The sequence below is a fragment of the Larus michahellis genome, chromosome 4 (genome assembly GCF_964199755.1).
Source record: "Larus michahellis chromosome 4, bLarMic1.1, whole genome shotgun sequence".
In the NCBI taxonomy this organism is placed as follows: domain Eukaryota; kingdom Metazoa; phylum Chordata; class Aves; order Charadriiformes; family Laridae; genus Larus; species Larus michahellis.
In genome coordinates, this window is record NC_133899.1 from 74,778,645 (window position 1) to 74,804,995 (window position 26,351).

General features: G+C 36.3%; 1 protein-coding gene across 8 annotated transcripts in view; it reads right to left on the bottom strand.

Moving 5' to 3' along the window:
• Positions 1-26,351, bottom strand: part of CHID1 (chitinase domain containing 1) — a 137,890-nt gene that overhangs the window by 25,110 nt on the left and 86,429 nt on the right. For all 8 annotated transcript variants that reach the window (XM_074585620.1, XM_074585626.1, XM_074585619.1 and 5 more), the window contains one exon: positions 1,241-1,321. In XM_074585620.1, coding sequence (XP_074441721.1) covers positions 1,241-1,321 — 81 coding nt within the window. The remainder of the gene's footprint in view (positions 1-1,240; positions 1,322-26,351) is intronic.

Consider the following 26,351-nt stretch of genomic DNA (forward strand, 5'->3'; position numbering starts at 1 on the left):
GAGCCCTTAGATTTATTCTTTGAGAGCAAGTTTTCATCTAGTGGTCATTGTGTCTCCAATTGGATTGCACATTAAAGATCACTAAAACAAAGCTTCTGATTTATTCCTCTTTAGTTAACACGAAAAAACTTGTAATTGTTTGGCACAAAGCAATTTTGCAACAGGATACTAAAGAATTAAATATGAAGGAACAGAGACTCCAGTCCTTTCATACAAACATAAAAAATAAATTAAAACACTGCTGACCAACAGGTATATATTTATTTTTTTCTCATAAGAAATACATGTTGGTGAGAAGTCAGAAGAAAATTACAGACTGAGAGAAACCCTGAAAATTAAACTGAATATAGAAAAGTAGAATTTATTTTTTTTCATTTAAAAATATTTAAACCAAGAAGGTATTTTGGAAATAACAAAGTAGTTCTGATTTTTTGTTTCTTAAAGCACCCTAAAATGCAATTTACTCTTATTTTCAGTGGTGTGTCTTCTTCACATTACCAAAGCATTGAGTAATATACAAGACACAGTTTTACAGAAGTAGTAGGAGTTTTTTGTATAATTTTACCATAGTTTTGCATATTTACATACAAAAATTGCAAATTATTACTGAGGCTTAATAAGGTGTTGCTCGGGGTTTTTTAAAATCTGTTTTCAATGGATTTTTCCTACCATCAGGAATTCTCTTGTCATTTCATGACGAAAAAGGGAGGACAAAGAAAGCTATTACCCTTTCCCTTCATGGTGTCAGTCCTTTTAAAACCTTTATCTGGAAGTCACTTGATATTATTCTCATTACACTTCTCTACAGTCCATTCCATTTAGTGGAAGGCTGTTCCTTCACCAATCCTATCACTAGGACTTGTAAAACCAGGCTCTTGTACCAGAACTATTTTTGGCCAAGTTATTGGTAATCACCCAACAGCTCACAGTACTAATGTTAAAGCATCTGATTAACAGACACTCAGCAGATAACTTTGATGGATAACTTCTAAAGATATGACTCATCAGACTTCTCAAGATTGTTTTAGCTTATGTTATTTCATTAAACCTTCTCTGATTTACTTCCCTCGCCTGAAGCACTCTTTTATGCTGCAGTTCAGTGTTGACATACAGATCACAAACAGCAGAATTTCCATTTGCTGAATTCAGTTGCATAATATAGTTAAATGGTAATTCATTGTGTACTGGGCCATGCCCAAAATTACTTGCAGAACGATTAAGTTAATGGAATATGACTCACTTTTTGTATTCAAAGTAGTGTTCAGCAATTTGTTCATCCCAGACAATTTTTGGTTTGTGCTCCTTCAAGGTTTCAATGTACCTACAAATTAAAACACAGATATGGAATTAACTTTTCTAAAAAGCAGTTATGCAATTACATTACAGAAATTTCTGAAAACAAGCAGTTTTACCATGTTCAGATGTTGAATACTGTATCAAAAATATCTTCTTGATGACAATTAATGTCCTCAGCCACTTCAAAATTCGCCATGTTCGCATTTTTAGGCTTTTTTTTAAAGCAATTAATTAATTAACTAACATTCATCAATTGACAAATCTATAAAGGCACATGAAGGCAGTGCTTCAATATTTCTACAGTCTAATTCCTATATGCCAAAGTACAGGAACTGAAGTCATCCCTAGGCTGTACTTAATTGTGTCCTTCAAGGTTAATCAATGTGATTCTTAATTATAAGCCACTATTATGTGATCAGAAAAATTCTTCTATAAAAGGGGCTTAGTTAATCTTCTAAAAGTGAAATTTAAAAAGAGCTTGTTCTCAAGAAAAAGTTTCTGCTAAGTAACTCTGCATATGAATTTTCTCCACCACTAGCTTCTTGGTTTTACTCTCTTGCATGGACATTTTGAACATGGGATGACTTAACCTCATACCCACTTGGCACAAAGTGAGGACAGAATATTACTTGTACCCAAAAAACTGCATAGGGAACTGGTGTGGAATAGTTAGCATGCTGTAAATCCATGTTCTTAGTTAGCTCACAGTATCTTCTCAGTGTAGAGACAGTGTCTCCTTGTGTCTGCACATCTGACTGCACAACTTAAACAAAGCTGCTTGCTGCCTCATGTAAGAAGACCAGAAGATGGCAAGCTACTGCCAATGACAGAGGCCTATCACATGTCTCTCTGTCTCTTCTGCACCTTTGGTCAGCAAGAAGGCTGAACTTAACTCTGCTGACAACTCTCCTGACTAACAATTAGGGGATGTTATCTGTCCACAGGACAAGCACCATCAGTTTCTTTTTTCCTTGGGGATCATATTGAGAATTTGAATTCAAATGATTATACAAAGTTATCATGGGCAAACACGGTGGTCATAAGGTAGCACTAAAATTATTTTTCTATTTTTGCAAAATCTATCAAAACCATCTCTTCCACAATATGTCTCATTCTTGCAATAATTTATCTGCTCGTGAAAGGATTTGCATGGAGAAATTTGCATCATCTTATTTTAAAATAAGAAATTTCCACCTCCTATGTAAAAGATGTTATAACTGATTTCCATCAGCTGCTATGTTGACTCCATCAGTGCTGAAATTCCACTTCACTACATACTTCCAAAAAAAGAGAAAAAGGTTGTATTTCTTAGTTTGAAAAGATTTATTTTCTCCTTTGGTATTGTTATTATTATTATGCAATTACAATATTCAGTGTTGCAGGGAACATCTTTTCTCTTTTGCTGTGGCTTACTCATTCATAAATTGGTAAATTGTTGCCTACTGCTAGCAATTTTAGAAAAAAAAATTATTTTGTATTTAAGTCAAATGAACCCGATCCAGGCATGCTATTCAAGTATTTATATAAGCGAACACATGGTAGCAGCTATTGCACTCTTCCTCAATACACACATGCCCTAGAACAACGCACCTTTTCAAATAATGCAAGTTAAACCTTGGATGGAACACGTTCATCCCTTTTTAAGATATACAAAATTTTAAGTTGCCCCACTATAGAAATACACAGAGATGTAGCTTTGTATATTTAAAATTTAAAGATAGCTTTTAACACCTTGCCCTATTCCAGAATGGCGACTTAAGTAATGACAGGAGACAACACTCATGTAGAACATGGGAGCAAGATGTTACAGCCCAGAAGACAAGAATTACCAGCCAAGACATCCTGGCACGCAGTTTTATTCCTGAATGCATGACTTTAGATGGGAAATCCTAAATTCACTTGCTAAAAATCCCAACACAATTAAAGAGTGTTCAAGGTACATATGAACAAGTTTTAAAATTAGAAATGGAACTTGAAGCAATTATTATAACCTATTATGTATAAGGTATATTACTATTTTAAACCTGTTCAGGCATGGACCGTATTTAATAAGAACCCATCTTGATCAGGCACAGAAAATTTATTTCCATTTCTCCTGCCTCTAGGCATTTATCACAATGGTACGTAAGAGCAAAAATGAACAAGTTCATCTTCAAGTCACATCTATAATAATGAGACTAGTTCCAAGCTTCAGTTGCGGAAAAAAAGAAACATTAGGTCCAAAATTGTCACTACTATCCATTAATTTTGGGGGACCCACTTGAAGCATATTAACTTGGTTTTTACATTGCCTCTATTAAGGACCACAAAAATTCAAAGTACAATGTTCAAAACAATAAGCTCCCATTTACTTCAATTGCAACTGCGTACTCAGTGCTTCTGAAAGTTAAGTTTTATGTTTTTCAACTAGACAACAAGGTTGCTGTGAAAACTCTGGAAGAGGTGAAGCAACAAACCAGAGCTGTTTCACATAGGCTTTCTATTGCCCTAACCTGGGATCAATCCATTCCGTTCCTTTAGCCATCTGCCCCAGTCACTATTCATTTTCTTGCAGTAAAACATACAGGAGCTTTCAGGCAACATCTCCCAGATACGCCACATTTCCTATTATCTCTGTGCTATTCTACTATGTGCACCATAAGCAGAAGGGTTCCTGCATAAACTTGGAGCACCTGTATCACAACACACTCACTTGACTCAAACTAATGAGTACCCAGGCTTTCTTAACTTATTACCTCCTAGATGAGGCAGTACTTGACTCAACAAATACTTGATACAGAGGTATTTAAAAAAAAAAAAAATTTGAAAAGAGAAATTTTCCATCACACTGAAGCAGACAAGCACGGGATATCAGTATGCCTAGGGTACAAGAGATCTAGATTCATTTCCAGGCTCTCAAAGAGGAAAAAGGATGGACAGGGAGCTTATCGCAGCCAGCCTTCCTTCTTCTTTCCTTTCTTTGCTATTTCTCTGTCCTCTCTTTCTATTTTATCCCTCTTTCTACTGCCATTGTCCCAGTTCACACCTGCTTTTATACGCCTATCCAGACTAATTTATTTGCTTCTTCATCTGTCAGCTCCTAACCTACCAGCTTTCTTTTTTTACCAAGCTGCCTCAGCAGTTAAGAGTACGACAAACACCAAAAACTCGGCTTCAATGCCTTGCAATACATGTTTCCTGGAAAGTTTGTGATCATTTGCAGAGAGTCATGCTGTTTCTGTGGTCCTAGCCTGAAAGGAGGTCAGCACGATGAAGTCTCTGGAGTGTTGATGCCAGTATCTAATGAGGTGCCAATACAGCATGTATAAATAATAAATTTGCATGGATTATCAGGAATGCTAACAAAAGTCACTAACATGAATAGGAATATTGTAGGAATTGTAGGAATACTAACATGTCACCTGCATGTCCACCTTGCAGTTCTCAGAGAACTGTCATGCTGGCTCGTTTAAATAGGTCTTGGTTTAACTTACCCAAAGCAACTTTTTTATTCCCCAAAACATTCCTTCTTGATAATAGCTAAGCAGCTAAAGTATCAATTCAGTTGTCACAAGCGGGCTTTGAAAGTTTAAAAGTTACGACATAGTAAAAGCACGGCTACAGAACAGAAAAGTGTTTGGAAATGATTTTAAGTCTGCCAGCCACCTTTCATACAAGACCTCAAATCTGCGGTGTTTTACTGCAATTTACTGCCACAACTCTTTCAAAAAGGACACTTCTTGGTCTACAGACACTGACTGTTATTCTTGCGACTCTGATACTCCTGGTTACAAACCCACTGGGCAGGGTTGGACTGAAACAAGCACTCCCTTCCGCAGAGTAAATGAGAAGCCAAAATGTACATATGATGGAGTACCCGTCAAGTCAGTCCTGCCAACGATGTGTACCTACGAACAACACTAATATGGCTACACCTACACACTATTGCACTTTACTGCACATTCAACTAATAAATAAAGAATCCAGAAGAAACGTTCTCAGGATTTATGGCTGGTGTTCCTTTTCTAAGGTGCTTTTCTTCCAAAACATGAAAAATGGTATGGCACTGGAAAATGTTAAGGTAAAACCCACGATCTATAGTCCCCCTGAAGAAGGTATTTATCTTCATGGATAATGTTTTTTCACCAAGAATAAAAAGAAACAAGTATCTAGTATATCTTTTGCAACAAGAATATACATTCTAGGAAAATATATAGCTTCATATATAATTTTTAGACTATGATTTATTTATGAAGGTTAACTTTTTTAATCCTCCACCAGTGCTTTGCTTTTCTAGTCCTGAGTCGCCCTTCAACAGAAAAGCTTTAGTGAAAAGGAAATCACTATTGAGCATACATCCCATTTTGATGCTCTTTTCTAACACGTTACATTTTCTCCTCAGTTCCCACATGAACAAAACTCTGACTAGACGCAACAAGTCTCTAATCAGAAGGAAGGATCACTTGCTCCTGCTGCAGCAAAATGAGCTTTTCTTCCACTATAGCTAACTTCAGTGATTCAATCAAAGGATAAAAAATACTATTCAGCTTGAAAATCTATGCCACACGTTTTATTTTCAGTATGCTTCAGTCACAATAGACTTAACTTAGTTATTAAACCCTGAACCTATCAGGAATTGCATCTCCATAACTGTGACCATCATCAATGCCTATGCATGGCAATAGATGTTTCAGACTCAACTAGATAGGGTCAATCTTCCTCCTTTTCAGGAAGCTGTATCTCTTAATAAAAGTAAGAGAAATCACATTAAAAGGCCATATTCTAAAGCTCAGGAATTTAGTTTTCTGATGCAAAACAAATATATGGAAATACCTCCAAAACAGTTTTCATGGTAGTACTCCTAAGGACATTCCCTATCTTGGTACATATCTTCCAAACAGTACTGGTCAGTCTCCCCACTGCTCTTTGTACTTCAGGACACTATGTGAAAGGGCAAATATCCATCTTTGAAACAAGATTTTTCAGAGGGGATACATATATAACCTGTAAGTCAAACCCCCTTTTATTTAATGTTGGATTTCAACTACCATGACACTTTCATATTTTGGCTGTTCAGGCTTTTCTTAAACCATTTCCTTTTTGGTGGGAGAAAATGTCAAGAAACAATATAATCTGCAGAAATTTTTAAACTTTAAATTGAAAAGATTTTAAATCTGAGAATTTTTTTGGTCTTCTCTGCTTTTTAGAAGATCATTTCTAAAGAACAGCTGCAAAACTGTTGAAAATACTACAAGCTACTAAATAATCCAACCATGAAACTAACAGTTTTGAAAAAGGATGCCTTCAATGGTAACAAATGAAAACATAAAAGGAATAAAATTTTGAAAAAGAAAAAAGGTTATATAGAGATTTTGAGTTCTCACTCACTTGATCCCTAAAATTGCAGCTTGCAATAGGTAGAGATGCCTTGCAATTTAACAATCTTTAGGTATTAGCCATTAGAATAGTTTTGTGAGCATGCATAAATTTATGAAAAGCGCAGCTGCAGAGTCACTAATAGCATAATATGATATATGTGTCTCTGTGTGTGTGTACAATATTATATAGTGTGCAGTAATAAAAGTCGGTACTAAACTGAGCAATGAAGAAAGCTTTCACCACAGTGGTCCCATCAGGATCACTTAAGCACCCTTTTACTTATCTCCTCTCACCATTCAATACTCAATAACACCGTATCTACAATATATAAGTATAAACATTCAACTTTAAAAGGTGGTAAAGTTGTATACTACTATATCCCTTTCTTGCACAATAAAGAATCTGCATTTTATTAATACAAATCCCACAAGTTGTTCCAAAAGCAAATAGATTATCCAAGAAAAAGGCAGCTAGTACGTATCTTCTAGAAAATCAAAAGAACACACTAATTAACATTAAAACAGTTTTTACTCTGAGAATTTATGCATTTGAGTGGAGAGCACACTCTAGAAGCCTTATTTATTCTGTCTGCAGGATACGTTATTCAAAAATAGTTTAGATTACTTCATGTAAAACAACTTAAAACCAAATACAGTTTGCAGAGAGACACCAATCTGTTCACTTTCATTACTGAGGGACGTCTTATTTAAAGCTGTTACAGTATCCAAGTAGCAGCCTAGAAATTAAAAAACTATAAGCAAATATTATGCCAGCGCCTTTGCTTGTCAGTTTTAAAAGGCAGTAATACTATTTTTCCTATTTTAATAGTAACAGATTTCCAACAGATTGTGGGTGTGTTGCTTTCAATAAGTTTTATAAAGTCATTGTCACTTATTTTTCCACAATACTTGGCACTTCCCCACCAAACTCACACAAACCTACTGATCTTCTACCTTTTGCCATGATGCACAAGCCAAGCCATGATGCACCTACCCAATGAAAATAAGCAGATCAGCAGCAACATTCCTACTGTTACTCCAGCCTCTTCAAAAGTGCACCTTGTTTAGTGTTCTCAAAGTAATTTAGAAACAATAATACTTTGGTGGACACAACTGCAGAGAGGCAACCAAGTATTCCCATTTTTCAGAACTCTGGAGACACAGAAGACAATATCAAGCTTTTCAGAAGCGTCCTCTCCTTGTTCTTATCTCAGGGAAACAACGAGCATTGAAGTCTTTCAGTGCTTTACTACACTGAATAGTGTAGTACAGAAGAAAGCACAACATTACAGCATTTCTATGCATACAGGTTTACATGTTGATAGTGCCTCCTATTCTCATTTAAGTTCACAGAGGTTTTAGAAAGAAAACATCGCATCTGAGACTGTACGCAATGGTATGCTGGCAAATGCCCTAGGGAACTTGAGTACAGCTGAAAGTACCCTAGTGCATACTAACTTCTCTCATAACCAAAATGGTTGTTCTTTACATAAAAGAAGACAAAGTTACAGTTAGATATTGATCAAAGTATAGAAGTAATCACACACAAGGCAGAAAAAGGTGTGAACATTTATATATTTAAGGTTTTGACTCACAGGGACAGATATGAGAGGAATATATGAAAATCTCCTTAGAGAAAACAAGATCTTTATTTCTAAGCCAATAAATATTTCTCAGACAATAGAGACATAACTAGATTGAGGCAGAAGGTTTGTATATCTGCTTGTATACCTTCAATAACATGCTGCTGTTCACCAGCTCCATTTCATTTTGCAATGATACAGATTCTTTTGGTTTTTTGTTCTGTTGTTCTATTTTTCAAGACGTGGGGCTACAAAATGTGAACTTTTTTTCCCAGTGCAAATTATTTATGATAACAACTGTTAACTAAGTTGCTTTTTGTTTATACGCATCAAGTTTGCATGTTTTCTATCAGAAATATTTGTTGTTCTTGACCATTGCCAAGTCTCAACTTTCTAGCCCAAGTATCAGACAATCTTTTTGCTTGCATTTGTTCAGTTAGACCTAGTTTTTTCTTTCTGATTTATCCAATCTAACACAGATCACTATTTATACTGGGGTTTGGTTTTGGCAGCTTTTGCTGTCTTGAAAGAATGAGTTCGCTGCCTTTAAAAGCCTGCTGTATCATCTGGACTTCACTTTCTGTCCTGGCCAGAGGGCACCTTCCCGTCAGGCAGAAGACAAGCTAATGGTAGAACAGTTTACTGTATTAGAACAAAAAGCGGGATTCAGGCAAGCTCACAGAAACAAAAAGCACAAGAGAACTGAATGAAATAAAGCATACCATTACGGACTAGCTCAAGTAACCTGTCTATTTAGTCATACTAAAAAAGTTTAATTTGACTATGGGCCCAAGGTTCCACAGGCAAATGATTTTTTAAATATTTTTTTTTTAACAAACCCCACGTAATGGTCAATTTGAAGTCTTCAATAAAAGCGTATCTTCATTTGGTCTTGATTGCCTTTGCACACACTTTAAAAACCGTGACTATTCAACAAAAATGTGATGTTGTCTCTGGTATTCATCACAGAATTAATACCAGCTAGGCATGCTACTGGGCAAACAAAGAGTAACAATATTCTCTCTCAAATTAGGAAACAGGTCACCTTGAGGTTAATATTTTTTGTGACTCACTTCAGTTACAAACAATACCAGACAGAACTCTCCCTATCTGCTCACTTCTAAGCAAGAATCTTTCCTCTTCTCCCAGTTTTTAGTTGAAATTAATAGTAGAAAAAATAGCAGATGTGTAAAACAGCCTAACGTAAATAATTTAATAAAGGTTGATATGAGGTAGATCCTCCCCTCTTTCACACTTCCTATCGCATAATTAAAAACGATTTCGTTAGCCATCACAACTGTCTCTGCTATACATCAGGGACAACTTGAAAAGCCTCGTTTAAAGCAGATTGTCAGAGTATATTTTGCAGCTCTAAAGTGCAGCACACTGGGAAAACAAACAGATTTTCCACCAAATTCATACCATCCACCATATTAAATGTAATATAAAACCTACAGGACACTCTAAGGGCCATCACCCCAAAAAGGAAAAAGAAAACCCTTTTCCTCAATCATTAAAAACCATTGTACCACAGCGGTTCACTGGTCCACATGGCTTGATAAACCCACCATTACTTATACAAACATGTTTAGAGTACTGCGTGCTGTCTCTGTTGATAAGCGAGTTGATTCACCTTTATTATATTGTCTGAATCCTACAATATAGCTTGTTTATACTGGGTAGGAAAGTGGCAGTTCAAGTGTTCGATTGTACCAGCACAATGCAGTTATTCCTAGCAGGGCTGATCAAAAGCCAAGTGCTATTTTATGAGATATTTAACATCTGTGTGCACACAAATTGTTCTAAATACAGTTGAAAACATATTGTTACATTACCAATGAAAAGACAGTTTCAACAATATATGTAGATGTGTCAACAGCAATACTTATCATACCACTCCACATCAAATCATATAATCTCTACTTAATTATTAAAATACTGTACTAATTTTATACTTCATTTTAAAATCAATGTAATGTTTCAACTATTTGTTACGATACTAGGAAAAAGCAGGAGAAAACATCTAATTTTTACTAACTCTAGTCACAAAAGTATTAGGTTAAAAAACATATGAAAGAGAACAGTCAGCAAAAAAGATTTGTCAATAAAGTACCTAACTCTCTTGCAGGATGCAAAATTTAAGCAGAACTTCCCCACCATCCCCATTCTGAAAAAAGAGAAAATTTTTTTCAGAATGTAAAAACGTAAGAAAGAATGTAAAAGTAAGAAAGTAAGCTTTCTTACTTTTTTTTTTTTTTAATCACTTGTCTCATTAGGTCTCTGTATAAACATATACCTAGGGTTCCCTTACTTTTCTCTCGCTGGATAGGATTTGTAATCTGGATCTTTTGTGGCATATGGAAAAAAAGGACAGAATGTGGAGGTCTATATCAAACTGAAATCTTTCTGGACATCTCCATGTAGTCACAGATAACTGCACTGGGGAAATAACCCTCTTTTTAGGACAAGCCTCAGACAACTAATTCTGTTTCAGAATGGTTATACCAGAAGATGCTATAGTGCAATGACAGAATTTGCTTTGACTAGTGAAAGCATTGCTACTCCTACCATACTAAGGTAGTTTCCACCGTAATCCAGGACAAGAATCATCTCAACACCAAAGATTTTAGCATATGAATTTCCTCTGGATAATAAATAAATAATTATGCTATCAAAATTAAATATACATAACATATAAGTTACATAACAAGCATCTACTATGTGGAAGAGAAGAAGCTTAGTCACAGAAGTGTTATCCTTACCGAATTCTGAAATACTTAGAAGTGCTGCGAGGCTTCAAAGAGAAAGACTCTGTCTAAAACAGAATTGAAAATATGCATCGTTGAGAAGCCAACAGGGGATTCTTTCCTCAGTCAGAGCCAAACCACCAATCTGACATTACTGCAGCTCAATGTCCATCCTTGACAGAAGAAACACTGGTCCTAATAAATTCTTATAAGGCAATGTATCATTATGCAACAGTAGAAGCATTAGTCTTTCATAGATAGTACAACAGAAAATCTTAAATTCTGCTCCAGCTTCCCCAATAATCTGGCTTACTAGAGCCTGAGACAAGACATAGTCTCTCTGCTTAAAACGACTTCTGAACATGATGAAAATGCTTGTTTATACCGACAGGCTTGTTTCAAGAATCATCAGGCTCATCCTAAAAAAAAAATCTTTGAAGACATAACTGTTAGTTTAAGGGTACATTTTCTGAAATGCTTAAGTAACGCTCAATTGAGGTTGAAGCTTTTTCAAATACATTACTCTAAGTACAATGTACTGATGTAGTTGCCAACCCACTCTCTATCATATTTGAAAAGTCACAGCAGTCAGGTGAAGTACCTGGAAAAAGGCATCAATTTTTAAAAAGGGTGGAAAGGAGGACCCAGGGAACCACTAACCTGTCAGCCTCACCTCTGGGCCTGGGAATATCATCAAACAGATCCTCCTAGAAGCTATGCTAAGGCACATGGAGGACAGGGAGGTGATTTGATATGGCCAGCATGGCTTCACCAAGGGCAAGTCCTGCCTGACCAACCGAGCGGCCTTCTATGATGAGTGACTACATCAGTGACAAGGGAAGAGCTACAGATGTTATCTATCTGGACTTCTGTAAGGCCTTTGACATGCTCCCCCAAAACATCCTTCTCTCTAAATTGGACAGAGATGGTTTGATGGGTGCACTGTTCAGTGGATGAGGAATAGGCTGGATGGTCACATCCAGTAGCGGTCAATGGCTCCATGTCCAGATGGAAATCAGTGAAAAGTGGTGTGCCTCAGGAGTCTGTATTAGGACCAGTACTGTTCAGTATCTTCATCAATGACATAGAGAGTGGGATCAAGTGCACCCTCAGAAAGTTTGCAGATGACACCAAGCTGAATGGTGCGGTTGACATGCCTGAGGGACAGGATGCCATCCAGAGGGACCCGGACGAACTCAAGAAGTGGGCCCATGTAAATCTCATGAGGTTGAACGAGACCAAGTGCAAGGTCCTGCATCTGGGTCGGGGCAACCCTGGGTATCAATACAGGCTGGGGGATGAAGGGATTGAGAGCAGCCCTACCAAGAAGGACTTGGGGCTACTGGTGGATGAAAAGCTGGGAATGAGCCAACAATGTGTGCTTGCAGCCCAGAAACCCAACTGTACGCTGGGCTGCACCAAAAGAAGCATGGCCAGCAGGTTGAAGGAGGTGATTCTGCTCCTCTGCTCTGGTGAGACCCTCATACTGAGTCCAGCTCTGGAGCCCTCAGCACAGGAAAGACATGGACCTGTTGGAGCAGGTCCAGAGGAGGGCCACAAAGTGGTCAGAGGGATGGAACACCTCTCCTTTGAGGAAAGGCTGAGGGAGTTTGGGTTGTTTAGCCTGGAGAAGACTCCAGGGAGACCTTATTATGGCCTTTCAATACTTGAAAGGTTCTTATAAGAAAGATGGGGACAGACTTAGACTAGATACAAGGAAGAAATTTTTTACGCTGAGAGTTGTGAAACACTGGAAGAGGTTGCCCAGAGAGGTGGTAGATGCCCCATCCCTGGAAACATTCAAGGTCAGGTTGGATGGGGCTCTGAGCAACCTACTCTAGTTGAAGAAGTCCATACTTATTGCAGAGGGGTTGGACGAGATGACCTTTAAAGACCCTTCCCAAACTTTTCTACGATTCTGTGATTCTACAATACAGTGCTCCATTCTTACGAGAACTGACTTAACAGGCAATACATATGAAAATGTAAGGCTGTAAATCTTTGTATGTGAGGCTGAAAAAAGTTCAGATACACTAATGTACCTGCTGTTCAGCCTCAGCTCTAAATAACAAAAACTAAAACCATGCTAGTTCTGTTTCATGTCAGGCTGGGTTTGTTTGGTTTTTTTACACACAGCATAAAAGCTTTCCAGACTTTCCTCTTGCTCAAAATACACAAATCAGCTCTATTCATGCAGTGCTACATAGATTAGCTACGAAAATGGTGTTATACTGGATTTGGAGCCTGGTCAGATTTAGATGATCTTAATTCAGTGTATAGGAGATGAAATTTAATCCACTCTAGCTATGAAAATGAAGGCTGAGTGCACAGTCACCTACTTTGATATTCTTAATTGTTCCGTGCCTACTTCATGAGAAAAGGGAGATATAAAAAAAAATTACATGTCTTTTCCACCCTTGCCTAAAAAGTCAGATGATCTTAATGCCAGTGAACATCACTTCTGACTCTTCCAGTCGTGTCTTGCATCTCTATTCAACCATTCCTGAAGTAAAACCACTCCAACACAAAGACAAGGTCAATAGCAATGTTGCCCATCAGATTTAACAACCACAAAAGCCAGCAAGAACATTTTTTCCTCACCCTGTGTCAGGAAAGGAGCAGTGCAGTTCTTCCAAGCTCCCCACCTCAGCCCTGTCTAACCTGGGTCTGCAGTAACGGAAGACAACCTTTGTGGTTGCCGGGAGACCTGTGCCAGGCGGGTGCTGTTTCCACAGGGTTGCTAAGAGGCCTGGGCTGAAACAGATGGGCAGGGGCCAAGCCCCATGCAGGGCTATGGAAAGGCTGCACTTTGTAGCAAAGGAGAATGAAAGGGAACATATGCTGGGTACAAGCAGCAGAATGCACCAAGGATTAGAGAAGGATGCTGTGATTGAAGGGGAAGATCTGCTAGCAGCGTAGCTCCCAGATGACCTTCTCTAGTCAGGCAGAGCACAAAACTTGCAGGACCCTGAGTACATAAAACTAACCCAGGTCAGCAACAGCCTCAGGAGAGAAATGCTGGCTCTGTTCTCTCTCCAGAAATAGGAGAAATAGTTAAGGCCAGACAGAAGCAGTACTGTCTGCAAGGAACCAGAGGAAAGTAGTAGTATTTAAGTAATTCCTTACAGCAAAAAAATGATTCTGTAGGAGCAATTGTGATAAACTATCTAAAAGAAGCTATGAAATTAGAGAGTTGTGCAAGCTTTGTGTATCACACTGTGATGCTCTAGTTTGCTGACTTATGTTACCCATGATCTCTTAAAACTAATGCATTTGAAACATACTTCAGGTTATGTTCCTAAATGAAAGCATATTGTAGTATTCTCTGACTTTTAGATGTACCAAAACCCAAAATCCAGCAAGTTTTGCTTTTACATCTGAGGTTAATCTGCCAAATTCTCATTGTTCATAAATCTGACTAAAATAGGACTTGCAGGTTATCACACACATCGTTTTTGAAAATTTTTGGGGTTCTTTGTTCCATTTTTTACTGAAATTAGCTGGCATGTCAACTAAATTTTGGTATTTCAACCTAGCTCTCACAAAGCAGAAAAATGTTTCAAAGCTACTCCATGTCTTTTAATTATCATCTGTCCTGTCTCAAGTCCAGCCTCTTAAGACCAGAACACCAAACACTTTCTATAAGATAAAAGAAACACAGTTCGGGCATATTTTTTTGGCATGAAGTACTTACAGATGTACAGTAATAAATTTAAATGATCAAACGCAATACAACAGATAGTTTCACCTTCATATGAAAGAAGTCATGAATTCAGTCCCTGACTGGGAGGATCATAACTAAAGAAGGCAAGTACACTAAAGGAAAATCTATGGCAGATCAGTAAACTCTACAAACCTCCAGTGTCCTATGAAGCTATGAACTATATACTCTTTTCCATCTTTTGGGACCAAGTTAAGTGAAGAACAAAGAACATTTCTGCTGACTTTCAAGTTAATTTTTCATACTTGGCAGAGGGATTTTTCTCCTCTCAATTGACCATGTTTTAGTCACAGTTATATAGATTTATTGTGGATTCACACCAATAGAACTAATACAAGACTTTCAGCCTTTTTTTTTTGAAAAGATAGAATGATGACAAATTCATGCAAATGACTATTAATCTCTCATAAATAATGCAAATCTCCAAGGGTTAGTACACTTTTAACATGCCTTAGAATAATCTGGATGGTATATAATTCCTCCATTTTTGGCATGACTTGAATTGAAGACGGGCTATTAAGTAATAAAATATATTTTATGGATTTATGCCCTTTTAAGAAACTATCTTCATCAGGACAGTTAAGTAAATACTTGAGAACATGAATTTTAAATCTCTTGATATTTAGTTAAACTAATACATATTCATGTGGCAGTGTTCAATTTTAAAGAAAAGCCTGGCAATTTTCATCATGAAAAACAGCAGAACGTCTTCAGTATCTTTGCTGTAACTCCAACAAATATTTGTATATTTTTAGATAAAATACACAAGTTTAGTTTCTGCTGAACAAACATATCTGTGCTGGCTGTTAACATTTGTTAAGGTTAAGACTAGATTTTAAAGCAAAAAACAATATGCATATATTTGTTTGAAATGACTTCCAAAAGAACTGTTACTTAAATCAAATGTCAATACTTGGAGTGCAAATCAAGGGACAAAATTATGGCCACCACATTTTTTTCCCTTTAAATTTACTGGAAATTTCAAAATGGAATACTATTTTACTTCTAATAGGTATGTAACTATTTTTTTTTTAATCTTTAAATAAAACTGCACTACTTTTCACATTAACCATAATTACGGCCCTCTACCAGGTATACAGCACTCTGTACACAAAGTATATTTTGTTTGCTGAAGAAATTGTTGATTTAGAGGAACAGTGTAAAGGGGAATTATACTCAGCTTATGCAGGATCTGTGTACATTCTACAATTTTGTTAACATCTGGGGAAGTTACAAAATAAATCCTTTTGGCGTGTTTGAAGGATAAAAGTTTGCCTTTTGCAATTATTTGAGCAAATTCAGACAGTAAATGTTCACAATTTATTCTAGTACTCTGTCAAAGGTAAAACAGTAGGGCATTTATGTATCTAAAGTGGTTTAATATACAAACATATTAAATTGCAATAACACTTTCAAAATACTATCACTTTGCATTCCGTACACAAGTCATCCAACACATGGAGTAATCACCAGTACAGTTGTGTAATTAAGTAGTATGTCCTTTAAACACTTACTAAATGTAAATTTAAACAAGTTAAATATTAACAAACTCTATGATATGCATGTAACTGAAGGTGAATCCAGAAAGCCCAAAGCAAAGTTAAAGAGCAAAAATCCCGCAAGCCATCAATTACTAAAAGCATAGTGGAAGAGAGACTGATACAATGTAAAATAAAGAAACAATGTCTCTTTTTTAAAAAGGAAAAAAAAAAAAGGCAAAAAAAAGCAGCATAATTTAGAAACAACTGCTGGGGAAAAAGAGTGATAATTTTTCTTTTTTCTTCTGAATTCATCAGAGAATATTGCTTTTTTTCAAAGGCTCAAGAAAAGCATTTCCTTGTTTTAATTAAAAAATGGATTCCATTTAATTAAATCTGGCAAAATATTGCATAGGTTCATTGCCACAAATACGTCAATTTTCTACCTTAAGGAAAGCCTGATGGGTGAGGTAAAGCTCTACTTTTCATTGCAAAGAGCCATATCAAAACCATATGGCAGAGGTGCCACCTGGGAATAACTCCCTGTGCCCCCCATACCTAATTATCACAAGCTCCTGCTACACTTGTATGCACAGAGATGAGGTATGAATGACCTTGTTAAGTAAAGAAAACATAAAAAGAGGATGATAGCGAAGCTAGAAGAGAAACAGATGGGACTGTCAACTGTATAACGCAAAGCCCTACAATGCAAGAACATGAATAACAGAGAACAGTGCTTGGATTAGATGAAAAAGTTCCAACTGCAGTCATTGAAAGACTTACCAACCTATGTTTGGGATTGGAAGGCTTTTGCTGGGTATTATTTTAATTGTGCTTACTTTCACATACGGTGGAGGGCTGTAATCCGTTCCTCTTTCATTTTCCATTGCAGCTATTGCAATAAACCTCAGTACTGCTTTATACACATTGTAGTCTACTCTACAGCTATTGCACCACTTCAGAAGCTCTTTTATTTCAATCCTCCGCTCCAGGATGGCACAGTTTTCTCTTTAAGCAAAGAACCGTTACCACCGGATGACGGATTCTGTACTCAGCATCAAAAAAATGGTTGGTGAATCAAATCCAGAAATTCTGAACAGAAATAAAAATTACCTCCTCAGACCATGAAAAAAAAGCTCTGATTCCACAACTGGGATCAGTTGAACTAGTTTTTCTGCTTGATTTTGTCACTTGTTGACTTGAAATCCCAAATATTGTGAGAAATCTTTTTTCCCCTCAAAGCTCTATATTTGTGGATTATGATGACTGCTGTCTTTGATCAAACACTCAGAAAGTTTTAATGAAGAGGACCAAACTGGGAGGAAAAACAAAAGAACCTGCAGCAATACAGGACTCACAGCCAAAATACAGAGAAACAGACTGAAAAGGCCGAAACATATTTTACTGGGCCATTTGTCTATGTGGATATCACATCAGGGAAGGTCTAAATACGTCATACATGTTATAGGTTTCTTAAGGTGACAAGAAGACACAAAGGAGGAAAAAAAAGAAGAGTAGGGCTAGGAGACAATTTTTATCCATTAATGTTTCCGAGCAAGCAACAGCAATTCAAATATGCTGGATACTTTTTTGGAATGGGGAATGAAGAGATATTTAGATTATTAGACCTATTAATTCATATTCACGAAATATATTCCAATTACAAGTAGTTTCTGACCCTTTCTGGCCCCACAGCCATTGCAAGAACCTCTTTAATTACTTGCCTCTTTTGCAATAAAATACAATTAGGCAGTACTAATTATTTGACACAAGATATTTTAAGTATGGAAGAGGCTAACCAGTTGCTATAACAACATAATTTAATGAACTTGACTGGCAGCATTACAGATTCTCCTCCCATGGCAGAACAGTTTTGAACTGCATCCCCACTTTCAAACCTATCACCTTTGTTTCAATTTGCCATTTGGTACCCACAATAAAATAAGAACATATTGAAAAGTAGAGTGCTGAAAGAATTCATAAAGCCATCAAATTGTCACGGCATTTCACACTTCTGGATGATGCATAAACATTAAGCAATTAAGATAGAGGTGGGAAGGCTACTGATAAAAATAAGGAACCTATTTGGAAACAAGTTCTTCCTCTGAAAGACAGAAGTCTAGGTTAATGTTATAAATTAAACGAGACAAAAGCACTACCAATCCAGACAGTAACTGTGGGGATTTTGTATAATAGAACAGTGACTTCTCCCTACAAGGGCAGCAACTAACTATTCCACAATGTGTAAATATTTCTTCAGAAATATTGCAACAGCAATAGCACACGTAGAGAAAAATATAATTTAAGACAAATATCAGAAAATTATAAAAACTCTTGAATGTTCTTTACATGATTCCAGATAATATTCATTGTGTCCCCCAAAAGGAAGCCTGGTCACAGAGGGAAAGTGGAAGATAAGATGTTACCAAGTTAACAGAAGAGCGGTTTTCGGGAAGGATACTATATGGCAAGAGCGTGTAACTTCAGGAGCACTTTGCTCTAGCTTATAGCTAATGCAAATTATACTGTTCACCCTTTCAATTTGGTCAACCGCTCAGATTCAAATTTTATTTTTAACATAAAGAAAGGATGATTAATTCAAAAGGAATTCAAAAAGGTGCTCAATTTTTACAGATACAGAAATATCATTTTGTAAAGTATTGGTTCTATAATTTTGAGTGCAGAACAACAATAGACAAGCTTCACAGAACCACAGATACCGTTTCATTCCAGCAAACAGATCTATGTTGTTTATAATAAAATACAACTATCATATCCAAGTTTTCTTACCTTTATATTTCAGTTACTGGATACTCTAAATTTAAAGCTAACACAGGGTATCGGTGTTTGTTTTTATCCAGTGGGTAAACCATTTCTTGAAAAGATTCAGCTTTAATAATTAAAATTGACAGAAATCACTAGACTTTTTTAACCGTATTAACTGTCACTAACTACAACCTCCAACATAACAGAAGAAAAAAAACTCTTGACTGATTTCTGATATTCACCTTCAGCACCAAACCTTCCTTCTTGACCTTATGACTTCTTTAGCACGTTAAATCAACTTATGAGTCAAACCGAGACTCACAAGTGCTCTAGAAATCCACACGCACCTACCATTTTGCCAGTATCAAATCAATCACATTTCTCCTTCCTTGAACAAATACACAAAACCTACCTCTGCTCCTCTGCTAGTCAGTGTTAGCAGAACACCAATACTTGCATTTGGTTCCACAAAGATTTCCAAAAGAATTTAGCTAAATCATAAATTAAGAAATTACTCAAAACATTAAGATATTTTTGTAACATTAAAGGAAACCCAAAAATATAGAAATAAACCCAAAATGTTTATTTAGTAGTCAAAATTAGTTATTTTTCGTTGTGTAAACAGCAACAGCTTTTTTTTTTTGCTGTTTAATTTGATTTTCAGATGCATCTCAGGGAATTTACAACTAAAATTCTGTGTCTACTATTAAGCATAATGTTCTGATTCTACAACAAAAAACATGTTCACAGTTTGGCTTTCTTTTCAAAAGATTTTTCATCTTAGATAAATTTTACCTTATTTTATTCTTAAGATGTATTTGGAGTTTTAAAGATTCGTATCTTGAAGTCTATGAAATATTTCAGAATAACATACTTGAATATTTTCACTTGAAAGCTCTCAGAAGGACTTACTGTATGAACTTCTGGGGACAGAAATTAGAACAATATCACCATCTTTACCACCCCAGCTTTAACACGGAAGAATAGCTGATACAACAAGTGTATCAGAATTAATCACAGGATTTAGATACACGTATCATATTTAAAGAAAGGAAAATAAATGAAAAGAATCAAAAAAGTGTTTCAAAAGGACAGAAATATATTAAGGGTAAAAGCAACTTATACACACAAAACAGATTTTGCTAGATAGAGATGCATATGGGACATTATATTTTACCTCCAATGTTACTGCTATTCTACTGAAAGGTAAGACAGTATAATACAAACTACTATGTATAATACAAACATCTTCATTTTTTCCACACAGTACTGAAGTCTACTGGCTTAGGATTTCCATGACTATTTAAACAAGCATCAACTACTATTTGACTTGCCTCTCAAAGTATTTTCAAAGTGGGATAGAAGACTATGTGGTCTGATGTTTAGATTGATTTTCACAGCTACAACAGAAACAATACATTCATTAGTCAAGAATGGAAAGTCACATCTCAGGGGTGAGATCTGTTAGACTGTAAGATGCTACTATTAATAGTACTCCACTCCACCCCACATACACTAAAGAATATAGTCCTTATGTATGGAACGAATCTTTCTGTATGGGCCGGTACTGAAAAATTGAAAATGGAGCTTTACATCTTTTTCTGAAAATAGCTAAAATGATGATTTTCATTAACCAAGTAAACACAGAATAATTTAACTTCAGCACCTCTTAAACTTGACTAATTGACTGCTTAACTTTGACTGCACTGAAAGTGTATTTTAATGTATCTATGCAATCACTGTATGCAAAACATACTAATACCTTCCATAATTTACGTATTCCAGAGCATTACAGAGGCTAATGAACCTTGCTGTTTTGATTTATCATGCAAGAAAACCTGGTTAGACAAGTCTGCCCTTGTAAAAAATGGTGGGTCTGTATTGGTAAATGACTGATTATTATCAAAATAGTTTCCTGAAGCAGATTTAATCCACAATTTTAATACAATTATAAAAAAATAAAGTAATTGCCCACGTGATTAACATCCTTCTTTCGCAATATGAGTGAACAGTGTGCTGCTGTGGCAAAGAAAGCCAACAGGATGCTGGGTTACATCAACAAGGGCATCACCAGCAGAGATAAACAAGTCATTATCCCACTCTACTCAGCAATTTTCAGGCCACACCTGGAATACTGTGCTCAGTTTTGGTCCCCGCTATGGAAAAAAGATGTGGACAGGCGTGAGAGGGTGCAGAGAAGGGCCACAAAGATGATCAAAGGACTCAGAAGCCTGACATATGCAGAAAGGCTGAGGGAACTGGGTTTGTTCAGCCTTGAAAAAAGAAGGCTTAGGGGAGACCTTGTTGCCACGTTTCAGTATTTAAAGGGTGGCTATAAAGAAGATGGAGACTCACTTTTTACAAGGAGTCACATCGAAAAGACAAGGGGTAATGGGTACAAGTTACTCCAGGGGAGATTCCAATTGGATACAAGAGGAAAATTTTTCACAGTGAGAACAATCAGCCAATGGAATAATCTCCCCAGGGAAGTGGTGGATTCCCCAACATTGGACACTTTTAAGATTCAGCTGGACAGGGTGCTGGGCCATTTTGTCTAGACTGTGCTTTTGCCAAGAATGGTTGGACCAGATGATCCTTGAGGTCCCTTCCAACCTGGTATTCTACAATTCTCTGAATAGAAGCACAATTAATCCTCAGTTTGCTCACCAGTTTGAGTATCACATCAGAAGCCAAGGTTGTAAGTAGATTCCAACTTAGAAAACAGCTTACTTCCTTCTGTTGAAGCTAAATAAGGATGAAGTTTAATAGATGCCATGGAAATTTCAAGAGTCTGTAGTTAGGTTGACATACTCTCTACATAAGGTTACAGAGGGATTTCAATTTAAACAACAAAGTTGCTTTTTCTTTGTGTAAGTTTGAGAGCTTTGATGATAACTTGTAAATACATTTAGTAAAAATAAACAGACATAGTAAAGCAAATTTGCTGCAGAAGCCAAAACTAAAAAGCATTTAGAGTTTTTGCTTTATAGGAACAAAGGGCTGTAAATTTGAAGTCAGTTACTTGAGCCATACTTTACTTCTCTTTCGAATCCTGTTTTGAGGCGAGGGAGGGGGAAGGAGAGGAATAAGACAGGAAAATCTTTAAATTACTTGGAATCTGTGAATCTCAAAGGGCTAAATTGCTTTGATATATATATAGAAAATTACGGTGAAGTAATTTAGTATTTTATCTACCATGTTGCAGAGCACAGCTGTGAGAGAGGCCTTGCAACCTTGTTGTCATGAGTTCAGAGGAAAAGCCTCAGACCAAAGCTCTTGCCTTGTCTCCACACACACACCCAGAAAAGGATTTCTATACTAGGATTGTCACCAACACATCAACATCCTGTACGCAGCTGCTTCAATGAAGAAATAGGCTCTTCCTACCTCTGTGTGAATTTGCACAGTGAAACAATTGGTGTTGAGGATGTTCACGCAATGTGTGTTTCAGGAGGAGTTAATTTGGACTAGTCTTAATTTGGTTTCACAGACTGAAGGTTCATGAGGAGACTAAACTAAATGCACTTGTGCAGCTCAGCTTCCATTTCAGTCTTGTCCAAAAGGAATTCATTTTGTATATTCCAAGACTGCTCTGCAACGTGAGTTAAAGTAACAGCAATGGGAGATGATATGGAAGATTCAGTTCTAACCTGTGTCCCAAAGAAAACTAAAATACATCACACTACTTTTAAATGTTTCTCACTAAAAGAATAATCAGTAGGGAGTTTTTGGTTGGTTGGGGTTTTTTTACTGTCTATATGTAGTTTATCTTTCTCTCCCACTTACTGCATTTTAAAAAGGCCATTATGAACAGCCACACTATATGCCAAGTGTAAAGTCTAATTGAATTATAATTATTACAAGGAATTATTACCTGACAAATAACTTGTATTGCAGGAGATGAGTATCCTAAATATGCACATGTAAGATCTTGATTCATTCTATTGCAAAATGTTGTCAGAATTCAGGGTACTTCCAAAACAAACCTGAAAAGTCAGATTTATCTGCGTTACTGGAAAGTGAGAAAAATGTTCACCTTTGGAAACATGATACACACAACAATGGTGATACAGCAGTACATCTGAAATACTTCTGGCACTCCCGCAAGTTCTACATTAATAAGAGGGACATTTTCAGTCACTCATAACACTTTCAGATTCTACAAAGTTCAGAATTCATGTAGAAAATGCATATGCTGACATACAATCCTGAAGATAAAAAGACATATTTCACTTTTTTTACAGAAAAAAAAAAATAAATTAAGTAGGTCCTGAGCACATTTGCTTGGGATTTTTATTTCAAAGAGACATAAACTTTCTAATTCAGAAAAAAAAAGCTCCACAGAAAGGGTCAAAGAGTAATTTCAAAGAGTAGTTTTGTACTTAAAAGAAGGCAATTTCCAGGAAACTTAACACATCCAGGGCAAGGGTGGTAGTATATATTTTAGATATGGTCTATTGTAAAATAAATGAGCGCATACCCCATTGATTTAGAAATTAAGTTTATCCACTCATGGATAGAAATAATTTGGCCTAAATGTATTAGTTACTAACTTCATTCTGCAAATTAAATTCATTTGATAAGGGCCTTAATACATGCTTGCTTTCATGCATCTTTTCTTAATATATCTTGCGTTCTTAAGATTCCTGCAGTTTTCAGTCACCCAGTTCTACCTTCGCAATGCTTAAATATTTTTGCTGAATTTAGAACTCCTGTTTATTTCTGCAAATCAAATGGGTATTTATATGAGTCGCTATTTGCTGGTGCTTAGTCTGAGTCTTCTGCAAAAAAATAAAGTGAAATATGGCAGAGTATAGATGTCACTGTAATGGTACACTCCTCTACCTCTTCTGTTCCTTCTGCCTGTTTTTAAACTAAATCAAGTTTGATTCTCACAACTCCAGCTACATTTTAAAGCGTTCAGTAAATTTTTAGCATCTTCTCATAAGAATTTTGCTAAATCTCTTAAGAATTTTTCTCAAAGTGTTTTTCTAGTTTTAAAGAAAATACATTTTCTAGTTCTAAGAATGTGTGTGACATTTCAACTTTATGCTTAACATGGTTGTATTTTTTATGCTAAAATTCATAAATCACTAAGCATGTCTTGGGAAACCTCTGGAAAAACTTCAGAAATTAAGTAAACCAAGCATGTATTAGAAAACAGTGTAATTTTGAAAAAAAAAAAAAAGTGTACTCTTAAAAACAAATGCAGAGAAAAGCATAGTACAAAACCAAGGTCATTACATTTGTGGTAATCTAGAAGGGATTGCTAGCCTGTAATCAAGGAGAGAAGAAACTCATGGAGGGAGAAGAAGGAGGAAAAAGAGATCAGGAAAGGACAGAACTGGGAGATTCAGAATTATAAAAATCTTCAGAACTCAAAATAGATTAAGGAAAGATGAACTGTACATAAGACCTAAGGACCAACAGAGAAACATTAGGATTGAAAAATAATTAAAATACCAATAAGAATGGTTATTAAAATATCAATACTAAAAAAGGCAATACACATACCTGCATGTATTTAAAATGGAATACAAAACAATATCATCACTCTTCAAATTCTGTTTCATACCAGATGTGAACAAAGATGACTCAATTTACATTGTGGATTATATGTGTAGAGACAGAGGAATAAAATGCCTTTTTCACTATACTACTCATAAGAAACATTAATACCTAGTTTGTGCGCTGAAGCTTGCTGAAGTTCATACCGATTTTATAAGGCTAAACTAGATTTTGAGAGCTAGTTTTGCTTGAATCAGTTTAGTAAATCTTGAGGGAGCAGGACCTAGGAGTTAGCACACAGGACAGCCACCAGAGTTAAACACTGTTGCTGGTTTGCTACTCCTACCTCTCTTTTATGGTTGCAGGCAATTCATTTATGAACATGGAATATCCCCATCATAAAACAAGGTTAGACGTGCTTTTACTAGACACGCTGAAACTTCAGACTGAGTATCATACCCATATGAAGTCCTTCCAAGGTTATTTTGGAAGCTTACCTAAAGAGACTCCGGTCTAACTTATGTGTACTGTTCATAAAGAAATTCTAGAATTGTTTTAACATAGGAAAGGACCATGAAGGATTCAGCAGCAATCCTTGATTGGCAGAAGTCTGATCTCACCCAGTTCTTCTATCTGTATAAGTCCAATAATTTAAAACTCCTTGGAGTATGTAAATGACAAGCTGGCAACATTAGAAAATACTCTTAACTATAAAAACAGTGTGACTGATACTGATCTTTATATAAAGTTTTTGGGTTTAGTTACCGTGTTGCAGGCATTCATTGATATTTACACTTCAATAAATCTATGACTTAGTATCTTGAAATACCAGCTACCTCCTTGAAACTTGGGAAAAATTCCAAAGGTAAAATAAGACATTGGAAAAGTCAATGGTCAGGAAAGTCATGCTGTCAAATGAACACCAGCACTACCATCTTCCATTAGAAAGAACTGAGCAAACAAACATTTGGAAGACAAAGAACAACACTGGACAGAGCAATACTAAGATCAGTCTTCCCAGTTACGAGCACATTGTAATATAACTCCAAAGTCCAGTTGAGCCAATAACTGAGACATAGGAATTATTTTTGGTTAAAATTCTGAAACAGAATCCCAGTAGAGAGGGTTTAACAGAAAATAAAAATCAAATCTAACATCTGCTTGTATTGTGCTACCTTCTATCTTCTTTTCAAAGGCATTAGGAATAGGTTAAATACCCCATAAAATGGCAAAAATTGTGAGGCACCTTAGGTAATGCTTAACAGTAAGATACTTGATGGTTGTAAAGCTTTTCAGTTTTTCTTTGGCCACAAATAGCCAACTACAGTATCTCTAAAATTTGCATTCCAGAAAAAGCTACCAGTTGTTGATCAAGCCTTTCACAGCTGAACAGTAAAGAGATCTGGTTTAACACGCTTTCACAGCCGAGGGAAGGAAGTCTGATCCTCAACAAGCTTCCCAGACAATGCAAAATAGAATTGGACAGCAAGAGCCTTGTTACAGAACGTCAAAGTGGCCCCCAAGACATTCATTATGCACTGAATGTCAAACTCAGCTTTAATTCACTAACAGAACATTAAATATATCCAAAAAATGCTGATGAGTGGCATTCTGGCACTGGCCATCCCAGTGAGGTACGTGAGCAAAGAGAATTAAGTAATTTGTGGAATGGTCCCTAGCTGAACCAGGTCAAATGCAGAAGAGGACCTTGTAAAAGTAAATATGTGGTCTGTTAAGAGTGATGTGTCAGACAGGACAACGGTTGAATTTAAATATGATTTCAGGGGAAATAAGAAACTACTTGGGAGGGCACACTGTAGTCTAGTGGCTACACTGTGTTAAACAGTCGTTCTGTGACAGCATTAGCTGCTGCATTTGAACTATCTGTTCATCAA